Source organism: Phodopus roborovskii, unplaced genomic scaffold (assembly GCF_943737965.1).
Source record: "Phodopus roborovskii unplaced genomic scaffold, PHOROB, whole genome shotgun sequence".
NCBI lineage: Eukaryota > Metazoa > Chordata > Mammalia > Rodentia > Cricetidae > Phodopus > Phodopus roborovskii.
In genome coordinates, this window is record NW_026126567.1 from 6,077,838 (window position 1) to 6,099,852 (window position 22,015).

Consider the following 22,015-nt stretch of genomic DNA (forward strand, 5'->3'; position numbering starts at 1 on the left):
ACCAAGGTTGCACAGAGTGGAATTACATGTGCATGGCTCTTAACTGCCCAGGACCAAACACTGACCAATCTGAATCCCCCTCATTTGCATGGCTGGTATCACCTGCTTAAAAGTGCAAGCATTGTGCTAACCCAGTGAACACACTTCTGAAGCGTACATCCCCTCCTACCCCACCCTGCAGGCCTGTGCTGCACACACTGGCTCGTGCGCTGCTCTTTGCTGCGGTGTCTTTCTACACTCATGCAAAGGGTGAACCCTTCACCAACGTACCTACATCCCACCAGACTCTCCAAACGGTGACTGCTAACATTGTAAGAGAGAAGAGAGTCTTCCCTTTGCCCATGTATAATGCAACATTATGAACAAAACCAAGAAGCCATGTAGCTAACAGACCTGCCACAAATTCACAAGGAAAACAAACTGGAGAGGACCAAGTTAATCTCCTGGTTAAATGCAAAATCATCGATTTTGACGAACAAACACTGCTTTGATGTTTAGAATATATAATATGGCTGACATTACATTAGATAAAAGACTGTGTGTGTGTGTGTGTGTGTGTGTGTGTATGTGTGTGTGTGTTCACTGCATATCTATACACCATATGTGTACTATACCCTTAAGAGGCCAGAATAAATTACAGATGGTTGTGAGCTGCCAAGTGGTTGCTGGGAATCAAACCAGGGTTCTCAGGAAGAGCAGCTAGGGCACTTAACTATCAAGCTATCACTCAAGCCCTACATGACACATATTTATGACATGCACTCATGTTGAATTGTATCTCAGTCTTATTACATTCAACTCAAATATGTATTTTAAGGAAGATATACATATCTTCACATACACATCAAAAAATCTTTTTCCTAATAGGTACATGTTATTATGACATGAAGATCATTCTCATATATTTAATGTATGAGGTCTTTACCAGGAAAACTTGCTTGAAAGGTCAATGATAACTCAGGAATCTTGTGCAAAAAGGAGAGTAAACTGAATTACTTTAAGATCAGGTTTAGATGAATATACAAAGACAATAGATCAGATCTGAGCAATCAAAAGCAATCTCTCAAAGCCTACAAATTCTCAGATGTGGGTATTTTTAAATTTTTGAATAAGGAAACATGTGTAAACCAATTCAAATCTTTACAGGAAAAATGGAATTTAAGTAAATATTACTTGAGAGTACTAACATTATTCCTTTGAAAGAAAGAACAAGTTAAAGGTGGCAGATTAAATTAAGTTAGTGATATTATTCTAGTGTGGAGCATGAATGAAACTGAGCAAGCCATATTCTGGCTTCATCCAAGAAGCCCATGCCATATTCTTTGGGATGATGTTGCTAAATACAATTATTCCAACACATTTGACTATATTTGTCTCCTGATTTAACTTGACTCTAAACTCTCATCAGCTAGTTCCAAATTAATAATTTACTTGGAAGAAGACAACTGAAAAGTACTATTTAACTTCTAATATATATATATATATATATATATATATATATATATATATATATATTCCTTTTGTGAACCTGTAAAATTATAAAATTTCTAAATAAAATGTTGCAACTATATATAATAAATATGTACCATGTCAGATTTAAGAGATCAACTTAATAAAAAATTACCACCACAATGTTTTTAGACCATAAGCAATAATATCACCTAAAAATGAGTTAAACATGAATGCTTTTATAGGCTGGAGTCCTCAAGAAACTTTATAATAAACTATATTTGGAAAGCATGGCCTGTCTCCAAGTATGGACTTACACTTATGATACAGGTAACATACTTAAGTTCAATCTAGATTCTACTTAGACTTAATTAAAGTCTACTGACACCTGTAAACCTAAGAAGTCATCCCCTGAAGTAGCTTCTTGCTTCATGAATTAGAATTTCTGCAATTGTACTTCACTAATAATTTCTAATAGTAAAAGTAAGCATTTAGTATTTATTTCCTGTTGCTGTTTTTGATACAGGGTTTTGCTTTGTAGCCTTAGATGGCCTAAAACTTTCGAGGTTGACATAGCTTGGTAGCTGGAATTTGCCAGCTTGCAGGAGTAGTAACACCACATACTGCACACATTAAAGAAAAAAAAAAAAAAAAAAGAGGGAGAAAAAACGGAGGAAGATGAAAATGACAAGGAGTATGTCCAGGAAATGGACAAAGAAAAGAATTTTAAAACAGAGAATTTCCATCCAACATCAAATACAAGTCCTTTGCAGAGGGATTCTATATGAATTCAAGTGGAGTGGAATTAGACATCAAATGTGCATGGCAGACTTGGAAACTAAGAACTTCCTTACCAGTGGCTGATGTGGCTCCTTTTCCATCACTCACTACTTTGGGGGAGGGACTTGTGAACACCTGTGTCTCCTCCTTTTCTTCCCTGGAACATTCACCACCAGGGCAGGAGGAGTCTGGGGCTCCAGATGCTGTCACTTCTGAACCACAACTTAAATCAAGAGGGAGACAAGGTCCCAGCTTCTGCACTGGTATAGGTGCAACAGCAGGAGCTATATAATATTAAAGGGAAAATGAAACTTAGCATTAATACAGAGAAAATGGCTCAGTTCATATCATTGTAGATCACTGGTATTTACACAGTGCCTGGCAAATAAAAAATAAGGCACCAGAGAGGTATCTGTAGAATACGTGAGGTGCTTCTAAGAGGCATTAAGAAGACAACTTAATGTTCAAGTAATTGCTGTTAGATATTTATCTTCCTTTATATTTGGCTCTAAAGGAAATCAATATACATTACCCTCTGGTCCTGAAGACTCTGGCTGATTCTGAGCACTGATGGAGAACACTTTCCCATCAGTGGCTGAAGAGGAAGAAGAAAGCTTTTCTAGAGAATCATCAGGCATGGGTAAGGTGGCTAACCGCTGAGATCTTCTTCTCCGCTCACTATGCTTGCAAGGTCTAGGGGGATTCACAGGCTGTGGAGGACCTAGAAAAAGATCTTCAATGTTCACGAAGCAGATACATACCAGGATCATCTTATAATATTTAAGGTGATAGTGGGGGGTGGGGAATGAGCCATACTCTGCCCTCTGGTGCGGCTATAACCACAAGAAATGGAACATTCCAGAGGCAAAGGCAAAAAAAATGTGCCCTCTTCTCTCTCTCTCCTCTCTCTCTCTCTCTCTCTCACACACACACACGCACGCAGACACACACACACACACACACACACACACACACACACACACACCGTTAATCAGAACTTCTAAAATCTAAAGCCTACGAAAACTCTGACAGTTACATGGAAAATTAATTTCCAGTAGCTCTCCCCTAGTGTGAGACTGGAGTTAGTTCTCCAACAGTGGATTCTTCATTTGCCTCCAGGAAAGTAATCTCTTTATAAGCAAAGCTGGGGGAGGCAGGCAGGAGGGAGCTGGGAGAAAGGGAGCAGGGAGTGGAACTCTTGCTACACAGCAAGGCAAGGCACTCTGAAGGGAAAAGGAAGGCAAGGGCACAGCAGACAGCTCCTGCAGACCTTACACAGTTGGTGCATTGCTTTCCTTCCCCAGGAGAAGCTACTGTAATAGACTATCCCATCCTTACTCTCCCACATGGACTTGGACAAATATAAATCAGGGGCCTGATTCATTCAAAAAATTGAACACAAACAAACTAAAGTGCTTATTGTGGCCAAATTAGATTTTAATTAGTACAACACTACTCTTGCCCTTGAATCTTTTCGTTTGTTTAAACGACTGTATCGCTTGTCTTTCATCAATGCTAACACAGACTTGGATTATTCCTTAGTGCTTGAGAGGTTCCTCCTTTACCCCGCACAGTAAACCTGGTAATGGCACAGAGTAGGTACGACCATACAGGGTAATACGTTACTGCTAATTTAGAGAGAAGTTTAAAGAGGCTGATGCTTTGAGTATTTAAGGATAGTCAATGATGAAAAATAAAGGAAAAAGACCAGATGATAATGGGAAAGGATCAAAAATAAATGTAACTTTTATGATACTGTGGTTATATTAATATATAAAAAAACAACCTCAAGATAAAATGCTTATTGGTGACATGATAATCTAATGACTATTACTGCTAGTCTTTCATAATGAAGTTTCAGAGAAAAGAATCTGTTTCCTTTGTTTCTGCCTATTTTTCAAACAATAAATTAAAAATTGATCAAATTTTGAAGTAGGTGGTTTAACGATAAATGTGAAAAATGACTGAAAAACAGGTTAATATGTTTGATAAAGCCTTCCAAATGCCAATATCATTATTCTGGGAACCACAATATAGAACGGCTCATAAGTAAGTATGCCATCCTCATTTCTTATTGAATAAAGGAACAAAAGTAAAATGTTAACTGGCTAGTGATGTTCCAGGTAAGTGTTTCAAATACAAAGCCCTGGGTCAACATAATTCTTATCTTTATTTGCCCAAATCCATGCTGAAAACAAAAAACCAAACAAAGCAAAAAACAACAACAACAAAAAAACAAACAAACAAACAAAAAAAAAAACCTTTTAAAAAGTAACAGTTGAAAGGTTAGGACCCAGCAGCAGACAAATCTCTCCTTTCACTAAGGATGAGACTGGATTCAATGTTGCCCCCTCGGTAAGGTAACATAGAATAAGTAAATAAAGTGCACTCAGAGAACCACCTGGCCACAAGAATGAGAACTTCAGTAAAACCATTCACCCAGGGTCCTCCCGGAGCTCTTTTTGCTTCCAGGGGGTATTTTGTTTGTTTGTTTTTTGTAATGAATCAGGCCTCGTATTATTAGTTGAGGAAGGTGAAAACTACAGTAGGGTTTGTGTCACTGGATGGCAGAGCTTAAGGAGCAGTACAGACTTGGGACAGTAAAGCAGTAAGAAATGTCCATGATTTCTACTCTCGCATTAGTTTTAAGCTTTCTCTGTCATATTCATTTCACTTCTGAGTTCGCAAAAAAGCAACTTCATAAAGAACAATACAACTGCAACAAGACTGCTTTGAATCTATCTTACAGAATAAGTAACTATTTGTAAAGTCTGTGCTCACTAGTTTTATTTATCACGGAAGAAAGCTGAGATACAAGCGTCAAATCCTTGGCTTGTATTAACTCTGGGGCAAGTGGTGACTTAGGGGCTTTTATACACCCAGAAGACTCTCCAGATTCATGTTTGCATTTCTTGCTGCGAGCCTTCCCTGAAGACAAAGTTGAGGATAACAGTGCAGGTTTCTGAGTGTTGGCAGAACTGCTAATGACAGCTTCATTTTTTTTCTGACTTTGAGGTTTAGGTGAAATCGCCTGAATAAATAATAAAAAATTGATATTTTTATTTTGGTTTCTTCATTTTTCTTCTTGTATTCTATTTTTGATTGTTATGCAACTTTAGTATCCAAAAAACATTGTTAAGCACATATAACATTTCTATTACAAATGAAAAACCAAAAAGAACCCCACAAATTATTAACTAAAAGTTGAATATGCTGTCTTTAAAGGGATACTGTCAACTATGAGGCTTTGTTTTTAATGCAGTATTAATTTGGAACTCCTCTCTCCTGAGGCTGTAATTGTCAATGGAATTAATAACAGTGAAGTAAACAAAAGAAGGTCTTCAGGTTTTAGAGCGCTGAAGGGATGCATTCAAACTTCTGCCTTTTGGAAGAGTTTTTATACTCTGTCATCAACTATGTGGCTGTCTCAGTTTCCCTTTAAAGAAAGATCTCAACAGGAAAACAATGACCAAATTAACAAAACGTTATCTTTAACTCGCTTTAGTGCTGAAAGCTAGTTTCATAAGCAAAATGCATCATGAAATCAGAGCCAACAGCAGTAGAGTTAAAAGACTAAAAACAATACAGAACAAGCAACAACTACAACAACAACAACATAAAAGAGATAAAGTGTAAGTTAAAACATTGGATTTAAAAACAAAATACGTCGCATTCTTAGATGAGTTTTTACCTTATTCCTGCCAACTGACACTTTTAAAATAATTAGAACTTTTGTCAGTTCGTTCATAAAGAACTTTTTATTCACATGGGAGAAAAATTTCCTGCACATGTAAAAATAAGTGTGAATGTATCTACTGTTAAAGACAACGGATCCACGTTCTGTCAGACTAGGGTGCCTACACTAGTTTCCTTGCTGATATCTACCATAAAACATGAGATACAAACTTCTAGAAATAGATATATGGCAAGCCACCATAAAGAGTAACGTCACTAGTCCTATGAATATCATGCCTGTCCCTAAGAAATCATTTAACTTCCACAATTTGGGGGAGGGGGAAGGTCATCTAATCTGTAATCTTCAGTTTTATAGAATAGGAAAGATAATGTTTAGGTGCCAAAAAAAAAAAAAAATTCTGTTCTCAGTAAAATAAAAGATACTCAGATTTTTGTGGGGAGAATTATATATTTGATATTAAGTGGGCATCACTGAATGTTCTGTAGATGGCATGCTAGGCGTCTGACATGAAAGGTCCTGTGTCCAGGGTCCCATTCATTCCACTTTCATTTTCTACTCTTGGTTTCTTCACTATACGTGTGCAAGTGGAACTATCATCTGAAAAAGAACTCCATGACTGGAAAGCATTCCTAAGCTTATCATAAAAGGTGTTGCCAGGAAAGTAATTAGAGCCATTACTTGTAAATAAACAATTTTATTGTTCATCTTCACATATGTGAGAGACATCACTACAGCATCCATTACTGTTGAGTTACAAAGTTATAAAACAAGATTTAAAACTTAAATTAATAACTTGGTAAGGTGCTTAATTTCTAAACAAGGACAAATTAACATATTTAAACCTTACTGAATTATTATGCATCAAGTGCAATTTTTATCCAAAAGTAAATAAAACATGACATTTCCCTAATACAATTAAGTAATCTATAACTAATAATCTGATAAAGGGGTTCAAGACCACATTCTGAATCTATAACTCCATCAGCACAGCAAATTGTGGCTGTAGGCCTGTTATCAATCTCTCGTAACTGGCATTGCAACTCCTTAGGATAACAGAAGTTAGCAACAATCAAAACTTCTCATTTTAGATCTCCTGCTAATACCAATTGAGATAAGAGCTTTATAACTCGGCTTTTTACTTTAGAAGTAAGGATAACATATGGAATAAGAATTAAAGAGTCTGGTTACAAAACATTTTCACACTGAAATCAACCTGAATGACATAATGAAAGAGGGAACAGCATGATGTTCCTTAAACTCTAGAACAGTTTACAAAAGTTCCATTAATTATTGTTGGTCTCTGTTACAAAACTGGCAAGGACTTTCAAAAGTTTTGAATTATGCAGTACTAATAGCCGAGTTGCTCTAACTTCCTCTTAACTGGTTACTGACCTCTAAACTAACTCCCACGTATAATAGGTAATTTTCACAATCACATTTACCTCACAGATTATGTGTAATGAAATATTGACATTGTAATGAATTTTCCAGAAATATTTTATTACCCAAGTCCCTGATATGTCACATTCTGAGTATATCTTAACAGCTGTGAGAGTACAAAATATTGTTATATCTGGGACCTTGAATATAGTCATACACAGTAAAAAAAAAAAGTTATTTAAAATTTGGTTGGTATACTGACAATAACGGCAAATACTTAACCGTTTGCTACTGATAAAAAACCAGAAAGTATGAGTCACTGACATACTGATCAATTAAGAGACCACTGATTTAATACAACATTAATACAGGCACCAAAAAACAATGTACTGCTTTCAAATCAGGCCTGAAAACACTGAAAAACTCAATACAATATCAATTAAATGTGGGCTATCCTTTAAAACACATATAGAGAAGAGCAAAAGATAATCATTTTAAAGTCTTCTTTATTAGGCCACTAATAAAGAAAATTAAGATAATACAAAAAGGATATATTGAAACTACATTAAGGCTCAGATTTTAAAACAGGAGAACCAAAGAAAACCAGTTATGGCTATTACTTTATCCGTACAGTGCCTAAGCAGCTAAGCCCTTGAGGGTGGAGAAGCATGCACAGCTCATTATGGACAGGCAGTGTGGGGACTCAAAGGTAGCCACAGCCAACTCTAGCAACTGCAACCTTCAGTGTTAAACTTCTCTATTAGGTGGTTTAAGACAGACCCTTAAAAGTTTTTTTTTTTTAATTCTCTTTTTTACTGTAGTTATTAAAATATACATCCTAGCAAAAATGTATGGCTCATTGATCAAGTCGTAAAACACAGTCTAACAACACCAACTGTTACAATATAAAAAAAAACTTCTTATAAAAGAAGTTTAATTAGATGTCAAAAACCCTGTTTAAACTCACAAATGAAAAGTATTTGTGTAAGGGTCTTTTTGAAAGCTAAAGGTGTCCAGCTGGAAGCTCATACCCTGGGATGCCTGTCTCCAAGCCTTCTAAATTTGGAGACGATGGCTTTAACATCAGTCTATGGAAAACATAAGCTAATGAAGTCCACAGTTAATCTGCATACTCGGGAGAAGGCAGAGTTAAAAATCAATCATTAGTGAGACAGTGCTCTAGCCCCGTATGTGGTCAGAGGGACAACTACAATCACGTGGGTACTACAGCTCCGCGACCACTCATTCCAGTGGGGCCTTGAAACAATCAAATGCTACCATTTCATACCTGCTCCAGGACTGGAGCTGTTGCAATGTAGTCTTCTTTTCTTTCAGCACCATCTACCCCAACAGCTTTGGATGCCAACAAACCTTGAGAAAAATTGTACAGAAATGGCTTGTTAGGAAAAAAAAATACTAATTTCACCATAATAAACTTCTAAAATTTTGGCACTTGAAATTTCCCATTTATAGGAAGGATTTTCAAATGCTAACTTTTAAAAATACAAACACCCTTAACAATTAAGTGTAAGACTTTTTTTAAACTAGTTTTGAGATGCTTAAATACAATTACTTATTATGGGAAAAAATTTCTGGCTTCAAAGTCCAGATTAAAATGTTTTATGTTGAAAATACTCAGAGCAGAGCATCATTCTGTCATCTTACTCATTTTTAAAAGTATTCCTAATTTTTTTTGTTTTGTTTTGTTTTTCTAGACAAGGTTTCTCTGTGTGGCTTTGTAGACTGGGCTGGGCTGAACTCCAACTCACAGAGATCTGCCTGCCTCTGCCTCCTGAGCACTGAGATTAAAGGCATACACCACCAGTGCCCAGCATGTATCCTTAAATTTTAATTTCAAACTAAAGTTTTTAACTTAAGTTTTGCACATTTATATCAATGCTCATTTATGTCTTATTTTCTTATAGAAGTTTCAAAACCATGTCATGGACCCATTTTAAATGAAAGAGGAAGAATGTGTAGGTCATTTGAACATGTGGCCTGACAGCATCTACAAATGATGACACAATGGAAAGTTCTACCACTAATAGCTAATTTTAGAAGACAGAATTCTTTATGATATAGTTATTTTCAAACACCACCAAAATTCTGCCCTCATTAATAAAGCCATTCCATTGGATACAATTCTTTGATCATTCAGTCAGTACTTTCCATGAAACCCGAGTTATCAAGTTTTTATAAGGACAACTAATTGGCTTTATGCTTACTTTGTTCAGAAGAGGAAACTAAACATGCCATAGAAATTTTACCATCTTTATTACTGAAAATGTTAACATGACTCCAAGGGAGAGAAAAGATTCCCTGAAACACTACAGGTCAGAGAGCTATTCAAGGCAATGTGGCCTGGCTTTCTCAAGTAACTACCCGCAAAGTGTTAAGTAACCTAGATGGGAATGCTCATGTTCACCTGACCTCCCTAAAGTGGTAAGAGAAACACATGTGGCATCGGGTAGAAGACACACTGGCTTTACTGGCAAGTGAGATGTCCACAGCTGAGTATGAAACAGAGGCTCAGGAGAGAACAATGATTTCGATACATCAGTGACTCCACCTACGTTGAGACAACAATCCATATAGTTTCTCCCTGCCCCATATCACATAAATTATAGATTTAAGGGAGAAAGAAAGGCATCTAGACTATTTTATAAAGTTTAATTACACTGTAAACATTTTATATGAACACAAAGATCTGGTATAGAATATTTAACATTTAAAATAATATTTGCTGTCCCCCTCTCCCCCCAGCTAACATTCATGAGAATCAATGAGTTACTGAAGGTTTTGTTAAACAATACAGAATTTAGGTCTTTTTATGTCAGGAACTGAACAGAAGTTCTATTTTTTTAAGCTATTCAAACATGACTAATATTTGCCATTCAATATATTAAATAATTATACCTTATTCTGTTTCATTTCATAGAAGTGACAGAATAGTATTAAGAGATGAGATGAATTACAAGTTCAAATTTCAGAATATAGTACAAGTAGTAAAAGAAACAAAACAATCCATTCACAGCCTATTACAACAGTATAGACCAAACTGATTCAAAAGCCATTTCTATATAATTGTTGGGAAAATGGGAAGCCTTTGAATATGGCCATAGACAATAATGAAGTACTTTAACTACTTAAAATTAGATTTAAAAATTCACTAGCACCGAGATAATTCAAAGTCTCCAAATATACACAACAAAGCTCTGTATACTTGACACGCATGTCAACTTTAAAAAGAATGACTAAGCATAAACAATAAACAAAGGGGGACAAATGACAGAACAGGCACTTGAAGAGGAGAGTCTACTTGGGCCTGAAGAGAATGTCTACCAGTTATCGCTCCCTGCCAACATTCTAAGAACAAATTTAATTTCCAAAGGAAATGAGAATTTGAATGAAATCGAGACAAAAGAAATTAATTTTAATTACTGCAAATACTTATCAGTACATTACAAACAAGCCTTGCTCCAGAAGACTATCATAAAGAATGCAAGGTACAGCATCAAGACATTAAACAGTGGCTGGAGGTAGATTATCAGATCATCATGAATCCCAACAAAGTCACTCCGTGACAAACTACTTCACTGAGAATGAAGCAGGAGGCCAGAGCTCCCTGGAACACAAGGGGAAAAAGTGAACTAAATCCTGGCCAACTTTATGTGTCACCAGCAAATTTAAATCTGTTTTAAAAGTCCCTGACACTGCACAAACATTTCTTACTTTCAGCAATGCCTGCACTGCTTAGGGTACACATGTGCTCTATGGACTATTCTTTATTATTTGACCCTGTGCACAGTTGCTGTTTCCAAAGTTACTAAATCTCAATTTGCTTACAACTTGTTTCTAAAGTTATCCATTCTTACTTTCAGTGCAAAAACTGTCTACTTTAAATAAACATACATATGCCATATGATAGAACTGTCAATAAGGCACATTACATATTCACAATCATAACCAAGGAGAATGCACACATACTGAACCCAACTACAATTTCATTCTTCCTAGTTTCAAACTTTGAAAACCTCATCATTTTATCACTCTCCATACAGCAATCAGATTAGACTCACCATGGGAAGGGAAGGAAAACAAAACAGCGATTCATTACAGAGTTAAACTATTTCAGTTGCTGGTTCACTAATCTTCAGCTACAACTATTTTAAAAAGAGATAGAGTGGAATGGGAGAAAAGCAAACAAGAGCAAACTACCTTGATTCTTTCCCATTTCTCTCTAGTAAAGGGAAATAAAAAAGGCATACACAGAACGTGGTAAGTTTAAAATACAGCAAAAGTCCAACATGAATCTGCTATTCTTTACTAGTTCTTTCTTCTTTTTATGGATCACAAAGAAATTTATTGTACACAAGCAAACCTGGGGTTAGCCTACTGAGGACAACCTTAACACGTACTGTCTTTCTGCATGGCATATCTGTGACATGAAATCAAAAGTAGAAGCAGAGATGAACTGCTAAAAGGATTGTGATACATTTAAACCTTCTGAGTAAATAATGGGAAAAGACCCTAATGGCTTCACTTGGGTAAAGCTTTATGTGTTATTCTTGTTGCTAACCACCAGATTTGAAATTCCTAAGGAAAACTAAAGGAAAAGTCCCTTCAGAGATGGTCCAAAGCGTAACTTAATAAGCAGGGTTACAATCTGAGGCACAAGGTAAATGGTTCTTTTATCCTGACTACTGTCTGTCCTAGGTCATACAGAGATATTGCATCACTGTGGACTCAGCTGACTTCTGTTTCCATTTTGTTATTACTTTAAATGTTGAGCTTGCCCCTCCCACTAAGGCATTCAGAAGCAGGCTCGTGTGAAAGCATATTGGCTGAAACTAAAAGCAGGCTCTGTGGTTGAAGGAGAAAAGCCCATGACGCTGGGAAGCTGGCAATTAGCTGTGTCCTGTCAGTGGCATTTCCGGAAGTCTTCTTGGTCTTGCAGCCTCCAACAGTGTAGTTTCAATCTTTTTCTCACAGGACAGAGAAGCAGGTTTCCACTCTGCCTGCAAGTAGCACTGAGTTCTGTGTTTTAAGACACAACCGAAGTCTCAACTTGACAGCAGAACAATCAATTTAGAGAAGAGAAGATTCTGGCTTTCTCCAAGGCTAACAGCTTCTAAAGAAAAGGTTTCAGCAGGTGAAGTGATGGAAGATACTTCCTGTCCCGAGGGCAGGACAACCCATATCAGAGAAATTCATGAAGAACTATACACAAGTGGAACAAGCCAGATGCCCTCGGCGTAGAAAGAAACAAACCCCACTGAGCCCTGGCACAGAGCATTCACAAGAGCCCTTTCCTCCACCCACCTTTCAGGAGGTGGTCTCTTCTGAAACAGACACAAACATGCTGAATACTTGTCCTGGACCTAACAAAGAAGCTAATCATCTTCAAAGTGCTAAATGAATGCCAAAAAAGATTTATTTAGTTTTATTAGACCAAAGGCCCTTGAAAATATTTTGTACTTAAAAGTCCGATGTCTGAATCATTAAAATATTTAAGCTCCCGTGTGAAAGTGTACTTTAACCTTATTTCATTTAAATACTAGAAACATGTTAGTCTACCAGTGTCAGATGTAGCATGACTGGTCATAGACACAGTGCTTCAATTCCCTGTGAGCACTGGCCTGGCTAGGGTGGTCTGTTTTTCAGCATACCTACACTGCTATATGCTACCTTATAAAAAGGCACTCCAGAGACTAACCTCAAGAAGAAAAGCAGGAAATAACAAATGAGTCATGAACTTAATTTGTTCAGATATCCATACTTGAACCACAAATGGTTCCATTCTTAAGCTTTATCATCTGTAAGACTGTTTGCATGTAAGCCACCACAAGTGGGTAAGTGCTTATAACCTATTCCTACCGTGGAAGCGATTTCAAGACTCTAGTAACACTTGAGCCGACTGATCCCCACAACACCCCTGTGAGGTAGGTAAGAGATACCTGCTATTTTTCACATTTGTAACTGACAAAGCTGACAGTGTTGAGAGATGTTTACTTTGAAGAACCAGAAAAGTTCTTAACTCATTCCACTGAGCCAAAAGGTCCATTTTCCTTTATTAAAAAGAACCTACTCTAACATGAGCCCTTAGCCTCCCCCGCCAAAAGAATCATTGTAGTTTACCAGTGATCTTGTTAAGTCGTGCTCGCTTTGCCTGAAATGAGTTGCCTTGGTTATTTTTCCTCTTGTTTGTTACTGTGACCTCTGGCTGTGGAAAGACGATCTTTGGAACGCTGTCTATGTGAAGTCCTACTTTTAACAGAACACATATGTGAGAATTGGTTTGGAATCCAAAATTAAGACATACAATTAATAGCAAGTTAGTAAAAGTGCTTTACAAGTTAGTAAAAGAGCTCTGTATATTACTTTTTAAAATCTACTGCTTGATTATGACTTAAAAAAACACAAATCCCTCTGGATTGATACAATAGAAATAAAAGCTCCCTAAGTAGTTATTCTTGAAAGAAAGCTCAAAGAGAATAATTTCTTCTACGCCGCATACTGACACAGCACTATATCTTAAAAACTTAAACCAGAAATTACAAGAAAAACCTACTAACAAATATCAAATGATTTATACTCAAGAAAGCATCTTATCAATATTTGACAGTTACACTGAGATAATAAAATCAGTCTCTTAATTAATCTAGGAGCAGATAATTTAATTCTAAGTTCAAAATTATAGGTAACCAAGGGATTTGGGTTTATCTGCTACCTCAGTTTACCTATGTCACAAGAAAGGAAAATAAGAATGTATTTTATACCAGACGGTTCGCTAGATGTGGGTAGCTCCTCCTCCTTCTCAGTCTCTGCAGTGGCTATGCAAGCTGAAGTTTCTACCTTCTTTGAAGGCACTTTAAACCATTTCCCCCCATCTCTCTCTTTCTCTTTATTGCTGTTAGCACTGGTTCGAGGTTTAGTCACTGTTTTACTCTTCGCTGCAGCTGCAGCAGCTGCTTTAACTAAAGCAATCCAGTCCTCCAAAGGAAAAACATAAAACACGAAGTATTAAAAATCCAGCTTTAGCTTCACTAATAAAGAAAGCTGTGTTATATCGTGATAGTTACTCATACACATATGTAAATAGAAGGCTAACTCTATTTATGACTGAGCCTTTTAGTTTAATAAACTAATGGTTGACTTGAGCCGGAAATCCGTGGATAAAATGAGAAAATATTTAGAGGCATACAGTTCTAAGATATGATTTTATATAATTAAATAAAAAACAACTTACAAGGCCTACAGAAAACTTGAGTGCTATGTGACATGCAATTTCCGTGTTTCAGAGTTAAAAGTGGCATTACTTTTTTTTCCTACAATACAGTGGATAATGTAAGGAGAAAATTACATTAAGCTCTTATGAGTATTGAGAGAAATATATTATGACTGATCAAGCTACTGTTCCTTTTTAAGAGGCACATACCATTTGATTTATTGTTAACTTCTTAGATCAAACAAGAATTTATTTTTATTTTTTAAACATTTAAACTTTAGGATTAATTTATCACATCTTCATAATACTACTAAAGAAAATTTGTTAGTTGTAAAACTAATTTGTTTTTTAATGTATTTACCCTGTGTGGGTGTTGGGTGAGGGACACATATGCCATGGTATGCATGTGTTAAAAATTCATGGAAGTCCTTCTACCATGTGAGTTCCTGGGATCAAACTCAGCTCAAACTCAGGTCATCAGACATGGCAGCAAATATCTTTACTTGCTGAACCATCTCCCTGGCGCAAAATGAATCTTAGTATTTAATTTTTAACTCAAAATTCTTTACTGTGAAAGTATAAAACGGTGTTAGGGAGCATAAAGTGGTGCCATATTAAATTTTAGTAAGAAAATGTTTTTTAAATAAACATCTGCAATGTCTCCACAAAGTTAATCTTTCACTCATACCCTTAAGCACTGTCTAAACGGACAATAAAGTTCATCCAACATGCATAGTTCCTATTATAAGCAACTAAAATAATTTTAAAACAAAAAATGAATTTAATTAGCAGATTTCATGAATGAACATAAGCACTACAACAAATTTAAACAAAAAATATAGATGCTAACCATTCACCCCTGAAAATACATGGCGAAGACAAACAGGTTATCGTGAACAAATAACAAATGCGTCTTCAGCTATCCCGCCCCTCCATCACTGAAATGATCTGCAAATACCATGTCATCCACCTAACAAGTTTGTTTTCTTTTTCCCATTTTCTACTGAATGTTCCACAAGACAAGCCGGTATCAATCAAACACTAAAACACAATAGCTGATAAATGAGAAAGGTCTAGTCAGGGAATTTACAAGGCAATAAAATTAACCATAAGACAGTGTGACAGGGAAGGAATCAGTAAGGAAGGTCAAAAGTTCAAAGCTACCCTCAGCTATGTAGGAAATTCAAGGATGGTCCAAACTACCTGAGACCATCTTCAGAAAGAAAAGAAGAAAAGTAGGACATGACACAGGGAAATAAAGACCCCTGGAGACAACAGAGAAACTTATTCTGACTGAAAAGAAAAATGAATGGAAGGTTTCAGAGATAAGGGTGCAGGAGCTCTCTAGAGACAAAAATTGCCTGGGTAAATGGACAGCTGAAAAGGGGAAACGAGTCTTTCAAACAAGAGGAAAGAAGGCAGTGTGGGATGGGATGTATATGGAAGGAGTCAGGTGAAGAGGAAGTAGCTGGAGACTACTACAGCTCAAGGTGAGCTTCGAGGCACACAATGGAGTAGTGAGCAGAGTAAGTGCAGCCGCACCAGCAGCCCTCAGGCAGGGCCACGTGTTTACAAACGTGTTCAAACAAAGAAGTGCGACTCAAGGTGCCTCACTGTGCATGTTTGCCTTTGCAGTTGTCAGAGAAATGTCAGACAGTGTTGGGGTCACTTCCATCTAAAGTTGTTCTCTACCTTCAGAATAGATACAGCAGAAGGAGAATCGTGTGGCTTTCAAAATTTAAATGCTCAGAAAACGTTTTTAACTATAAATTGGTCATGTGGACATAGCCATGTGATTAAATATCTCCAGTGTCCTTCCTTTGAAGTTTTACATAAGAAAACTTCACTGTCAAAAACAATTGAGGATGTTTTTTTCCATGGGTCAGAACCAATGACATACCAAAATGCTCTGCAGCCAGTGCAGCAGAGCAGTGAATTAACAATGAATGCAGTTTTGAAACCAGAAAGTTAGGAGTCATTCTGCAAGTAATGGCGGAATGAAACTATACGTCAGTCATTCAATTCCCTGAGTTCTGAACTTCTCATTGTAAGCTTAAAAATATCAACCATGTTTATATGAAAAGATCTGCTAACACCAATAAAACAACAGATGCAAACTATCAGGAAGGGGAATTTCAAGGGACTTTAAAACCACTTATAAGCCAGTTGCACTTCTATACACGTAAACATCAGCACACTTGCAGGAACAATGAAGGAGATGTGAGGTTGTGGTTACAGGCTTTAAATTTAAAATAAACCCCTCAGTCTCTCACCTTGCTCTTACTGCTGCTGTGCTTAATAGTGGTGGAACATCAGGGAGACCAGCAAGTAGTTAAGACAGGATTACACTGAGTGTAAGAACCGAGCTCTACCCTGGGAAATGTCATAACTGTGCATCAACACTACCATCCCACTCAGTTATATAAAAGAAGGCAGAGACAGGGACAGGGCATCTTAGTTTAAGCAGGCAATCTGTCTACCATCCCATGTTTTTCAGTGAACAACAATGTCTACAAACAGCACAAAAAGGCTCACAGCTTATACTTCAACAAAAGCATTTCTAAAAGCTCTCTAAAGGGTCAAACTGTCTTCAAAATCCAGGTGGATTTTGAAGGTGGAACACAAGCAATTAGCTGTCTCAAAACCAGCAATAACTACATTAGGACTTTTATTTAAGTTTAAGAAAACGATTCCAGAAATTCATATATAAAATTGCTACGAAAGTCTCATCTTACACAATTCCTAGAGAGGGTTTAGGGGAGAAGTTTTCTACTATACATTTATTAAGTGTACAGAATAACTCTTTGCTAAGTTAGTAAAAGAAGTTTTACTTTATATATTCATATAGTCTCTAGAAAAGAATATTGGCTTTGTCTAGTCACCTGATCTGTTACACTTCCTAGATGAGGCAAACACCTAGTTGGGGAAAAACTCATAACTTATAAAAGTACTTAGTAAATATTTTTTTTAGTCTGCATGTAACTAAGAATTGTAAGGGGAATCAAACATTAAAAGGAAATAGGATGCCAACCAAGTACTCTTTAAAGTAGTTTTGCATTTTGGCATTGATCTTACTGTTAATGGTGTGGCTAAATTTGATGTCCAGTAAGTCTAGTACTTATAGCCTGTAACTAAATTGTCTCAAAGACAAAATAAGAGTGTCATTTCATGACACTGAATAACTACAGTTACAGAATCACAGTATTAAAGCCAAAGAAGGAACTGATTTAAAGTTATGGAGCCAAATATGCTCCCAGTATTTTAATGTCTCCCTATTCACACTGGATGTTTAGAATATTTTATTAATATGGATGCACAGGAGGACACACAGTGATTTACTGGTAGAAAGCACTTTCACTTTAAGTTGCACTTGCATATATGTAACCTTAATCATTTCAAAACTGATCACATTTTCCAGAATACTCAAAAATATTTACTCTAACTGTGGAATTAGACATTTGCAGACCATAAAATGTTCATACCCAACTGAAACTAACCATGTGATTTTTAACACACTTCAGAATAACATTTTTACTACATGGTATGGAAGAAATAGGGAACATATTTTCACATTAGACATTTTCATAGATTACTTTCAAGTTCTTAAATTAATTGTAGGTCCAGGTGCTGAAAATCCCAAATAACAGCAGAACATAAAAGAGAATAGTTTTTGTCTCTAATGGCACCTTTCTCTCCAATGACTGAGGAAACACACTCAGCAAATGGGGCATGGTTTCTATCTCCATCCCAGACTCTCCTCCATGCTCACCACCCCCTTCCTGCTCTGAGCAGGAGCAGAGCACAGAATGCACTGCTTGCATTATGCTGAGAGAGCCCTACCTCAAACAGCCTACAGAGTGTCAGGTAAGCGCCTTTTAAGGAAGGTGAATAGCCATGATTTGTAAAAGAAAAGAAGAAGGTAAGAAATTCATGTAAAATTTCATATTAAAAAATAGCTTTCTAAATGAGACTCTATATCAGATAAAACAAACAAAATTTAAAAGCAAAAAGGCACTTACCTCACTTCCCATAGACTGGTTACACGATCCAGCTGGGTCGATAGGACAACACCAGCTTAGTGGATGCTGGGATTTCACCTGGAACAGAAACTAGTGACCTATAACTTTAGCAGGTCTAAAACCAAAGAAGCAAAATCAAGTGTATAATTTATTTTACAGTCTAAGCTTCTCTTTGTTGCTGCTGTTTGGGGCTCTCAGCACATAACCCTACAATTAGTTCATTTAATAAAACACGGAGGTACGTATGTTGCACAAACACCATCCACGAAGATATCCCGTAAGTAGCCAGGAACACTGAACACTCTTACCTGCCCCTTGGCATCCTCAGGCATGGCTTTAATGTGCATTCTCTTTAAACAACGGATTACTCCATCATAAAACTGAACTGTGAATGTTCCTGAAATAGAGCAGCACAAGAATTACAAAGTATCATGCAACATTACAGCAGCACCTGGGACCTAATAGTGGAACAATGTATAAAGATGCTCAGTGTGCTGGAAGTGCTCCACTGAGTTACAAAATATATTTTCTCTCTCCATCTTTAAACAATTATGAACTATTAATTCCTTTAAAATATGCACAAATTAAATCCTGATAACTTAGCTGCATGTAACTTTGATCTTTACTGAAGAATTTTTGAAATTTATTGTATAAAGACATAAATATCTCTAACTTATTTCATAAAAATAAACCATTATTTACAAGTCCAGTATCTCTACAGAAATGATCATTAGTTCTCTTCCAAATGTTACTTTTAAGTAACTTTTTTTTTTAATGTAACAGAAAGATCTGATACATAATAAAGATAATTTTCTCAGGGAGATTTACAATAATAGTGAATAATAGTGTTAAAGTGGCAAAAAGGAATATTCTCATATGTGAAGTTTAAGCTAGAAAATAATTTAAAAAGTATCAAAATAAAGGTTGTTTGAGAAGTTGAAGACCAAATGTTGTGACACTCATCTAAGTGGCGGTATAGCCATTTCTACCATGCTAAGCAGTCATGGTCCCTTCCTGCATCTATCTGCCAGCAAGTCAATATCAAACAGGGTTACTAGAAAAAGCCTTAATAAAAGAAGTACAAACAAGAAATGTGAGCATTATTATCCCAGGTATAAAGCTGACTCCAAAGTCAATGGCATATATGTAAAAAGATTTTTTTCTTTTCTTTTTTTTTTTGTTGTTGTAACCTGAAAATTACAATTTGATATTACATTTTCACAAAACTAATATAATTTTATAAATATTGTGGAGTTCTAAATATAGGTTCGAACTTAAATGATTAAGTGAGCAGCAGGATGAAAAGCCAATGACAAGATTTTAAGAATGCCTAATTGTATACCTACCTTGCACTATCATTCCTGCAACTGTTTTTTCAATGCCTTCTTCCACATGGCATTCCTGGTAGGCCTATGTTGTTTGTTTAGCCACTAGCTAGACCTGTTCCTCCAGCCCTTGCTCATGCAATTTCCTCCATCTGGATGCTTCCCTGTGTCTCTTAACTGCCTCTAACTCTCACCACTGAGGACTCTAACCCACATTTCCTACCCTCCTTCCTTTACTTATTCTTTGAAATGCCATATGTGGATACAATGTATCCCAACTACTTTCTTCCTCAAACTCCACCCCCATAACTTCACTTTCTCCCAACCTCATGTCCTCTTTTCTTTTTTTTTAAAATAACCCACTGAATCTAACTATTGAAGCCTGTGTGTGTGTGTGTGTGTGTGTGTGTGTGTGTAGGCTGCTGAGGGAGAAAGTAATCAATGGTCTTACCCTACATGCTTCCACACTAGTCTACGGATAAGATGTGCTCATCAGTGCTACAGTGACAAGGTGATAAGACTACATGGGGGGGGGGGGGAGTAGGTAACCAACCGCTCTCTTGATGGGATTTGATGGGATTTGAAGCCCTTCCATAGGTTCATGCCTAGTACTGAAAACATGGTCAAGATTTATAGCCAGAAAAATCAGACTCGGGGAGGGTACTGATGTTTTGCTAAAAGGTGTTTTTAAACTGACTTCTCAATATTTATGTTTATATTCATGTTCTCTCTTCACTTGTGTGAGCTTCATCACAAATATGTAAATGTCCATTTTAGCTTTTACAATGAACTGGGGTTTTCTACTACTCCTGTGTGTTTTTTCTTTGGAAGAAAAAGGCAAGTTCATCCACCATGTAGGACATATAGAAATCAAAATTAACACTTCTATTAGAGAGTTAAAAAGATATCTAATGACATTTCAGTAAAGACTTGGTAGAACTACTACAGAAATGGCAGTAGTCATAGTACCAGTGGTATCACATTTCTATTAATGTAAACTTTAATTTTTTTGTATTAAAACGTGGATAAATAGAATAGGATAAACGATGACAGCACTTTGAGTATAGTGTGTGTTTGTGCACATCCACAACTGTACAGACACACGTTTAGGATTTAGGGCAAGTCCTAAAGTACTCCATAGTCAACACAGCTGATGTATTTGCAGAGCATTTTGTGTGCTTTTACTCTGTCTGGTTTGGGATGGGTCTTACCTCCCATGAAAACAGATTCAGGTGTTCGTTCTGCCCACACTGCTACTGACCACCAACTCTCTGCTACTCTGCTATGCTCTGGACCAGACATTAAAGAGTGCCTAGTGTGGTGATAACCTTGCTTGTACAAAAAAAAAAAAAAAAAAAAAAAAAAAAGTCTGTCTGAAGGTCAGAGAATGGAGCTAGCCACTAGCTAACCATAGATGTCTGGAGGTCTGCACAGACAGACAGGAAGTGAGAAAGCTGGGTGGAAACGGGATATAAGCAGGGAGCAACAGTAATTTGTCTGCTGAGAAGCAAAGGTGTTAGGTGGGTGGTGGTTTGCTCCTTTTCTCTGATCTCTCAGCATGTCCTCTGCATCTGACCCTGGGTTTTTATTATCTAAACCAATTAAGAACTGCATTTACAGCCCAGGTACAAGATGTAAAGCACTCTCTCTCTCTCTCTCTCCTCTCTCTCTCTCTCACTCTCTCTCTCTCTCTCTATGGAACACAGCTCCACAGAAGTGTAACAAAACCACAGTCCCACTGCAGCTATCAGCGGCTCCACAGAAGTGTAACAAAACCACAGTCCCACTGCAGCTATCAGCAGGTCTGGGATCTTTGGAAACTGTGGTTTATTTTTCACACAAAATTCCTTACATATCCTCCTAAATGTTTGCTGCTTCTGTTTTACCTTTTATTTCTTTCAAGCTTGTTTTTAGCTCTAATAGAAAGTTTAAACTTCCTCCATGACTTTTATCACTTCCAAATAAAATTCAAATCTTTTAGCAAGATTCTAAAGTCCTTCATGTATTGACCTTTGCTTCTGTTCAACCATTTCCCCACTATTCCATTCCAAACAGAACCCCTCTAGCTCTTCTTTCATTAGCTTATGTATATTTCACAACATAAAGGAAGTGTCCCCTGGGTAGAGCAAATGCCCTG

At 36.8% G+C, this 22,015-nt stretch overlaps 1 protein-coding gene across 8 annotated transcripts in view; it reads right to left on the minus strand.

Annotated features, from left to right (window-relative positions):
- Phf20l1 (PHD finger protein 20 like 1) overlaps positions 1-22,015 on the minus strand; it is a 63,570-nt gene that overhangs the window by 24,932 nt on the left and 16,623 nt on the right. For 3 of the 8 annotated variants that reach the window (XM_051202706.1, XM_051202708.1, XM_051202705.1), the window contains exons 5-12: positions 18,862-18,950; positions 18,554-18,643; positions 14,086-14,299; positions 13,445-13,573; positions 8,595-8,677; positions 5,011-5,260; positions 2,762-2,950; positions 2,304-2,513 (exon numbers count right to left, since the gene is read on the minus strand). In XM_051202706.1, the coding sequence (XP_051058663.1) occupies positions 2,304-2,513; positions 2,762-2,950; positions 5,011-5,260; positions 8,595-8,677; positions 13,445-13,573; positions 14,086-14,299; positions 18,554-18,643; positions 18,862-18,950 (1,254 nt within the window). The remainder of the gene's footprint in view (positions 1-2,303; positions 2,514-2,761; positions 2,951-5,010; positions 5,261-8,594; positions 8,678-13,444; positions 13,574-14,085; positions 14,300-18,553; positions 18,644-18,861; positions 18,951-22,015) is intronic. The other 5 variants (XM_051202710.1, XM_051202709.1, XM_051202707.1 and 2 more) reach the window with 5 other exon arrangements.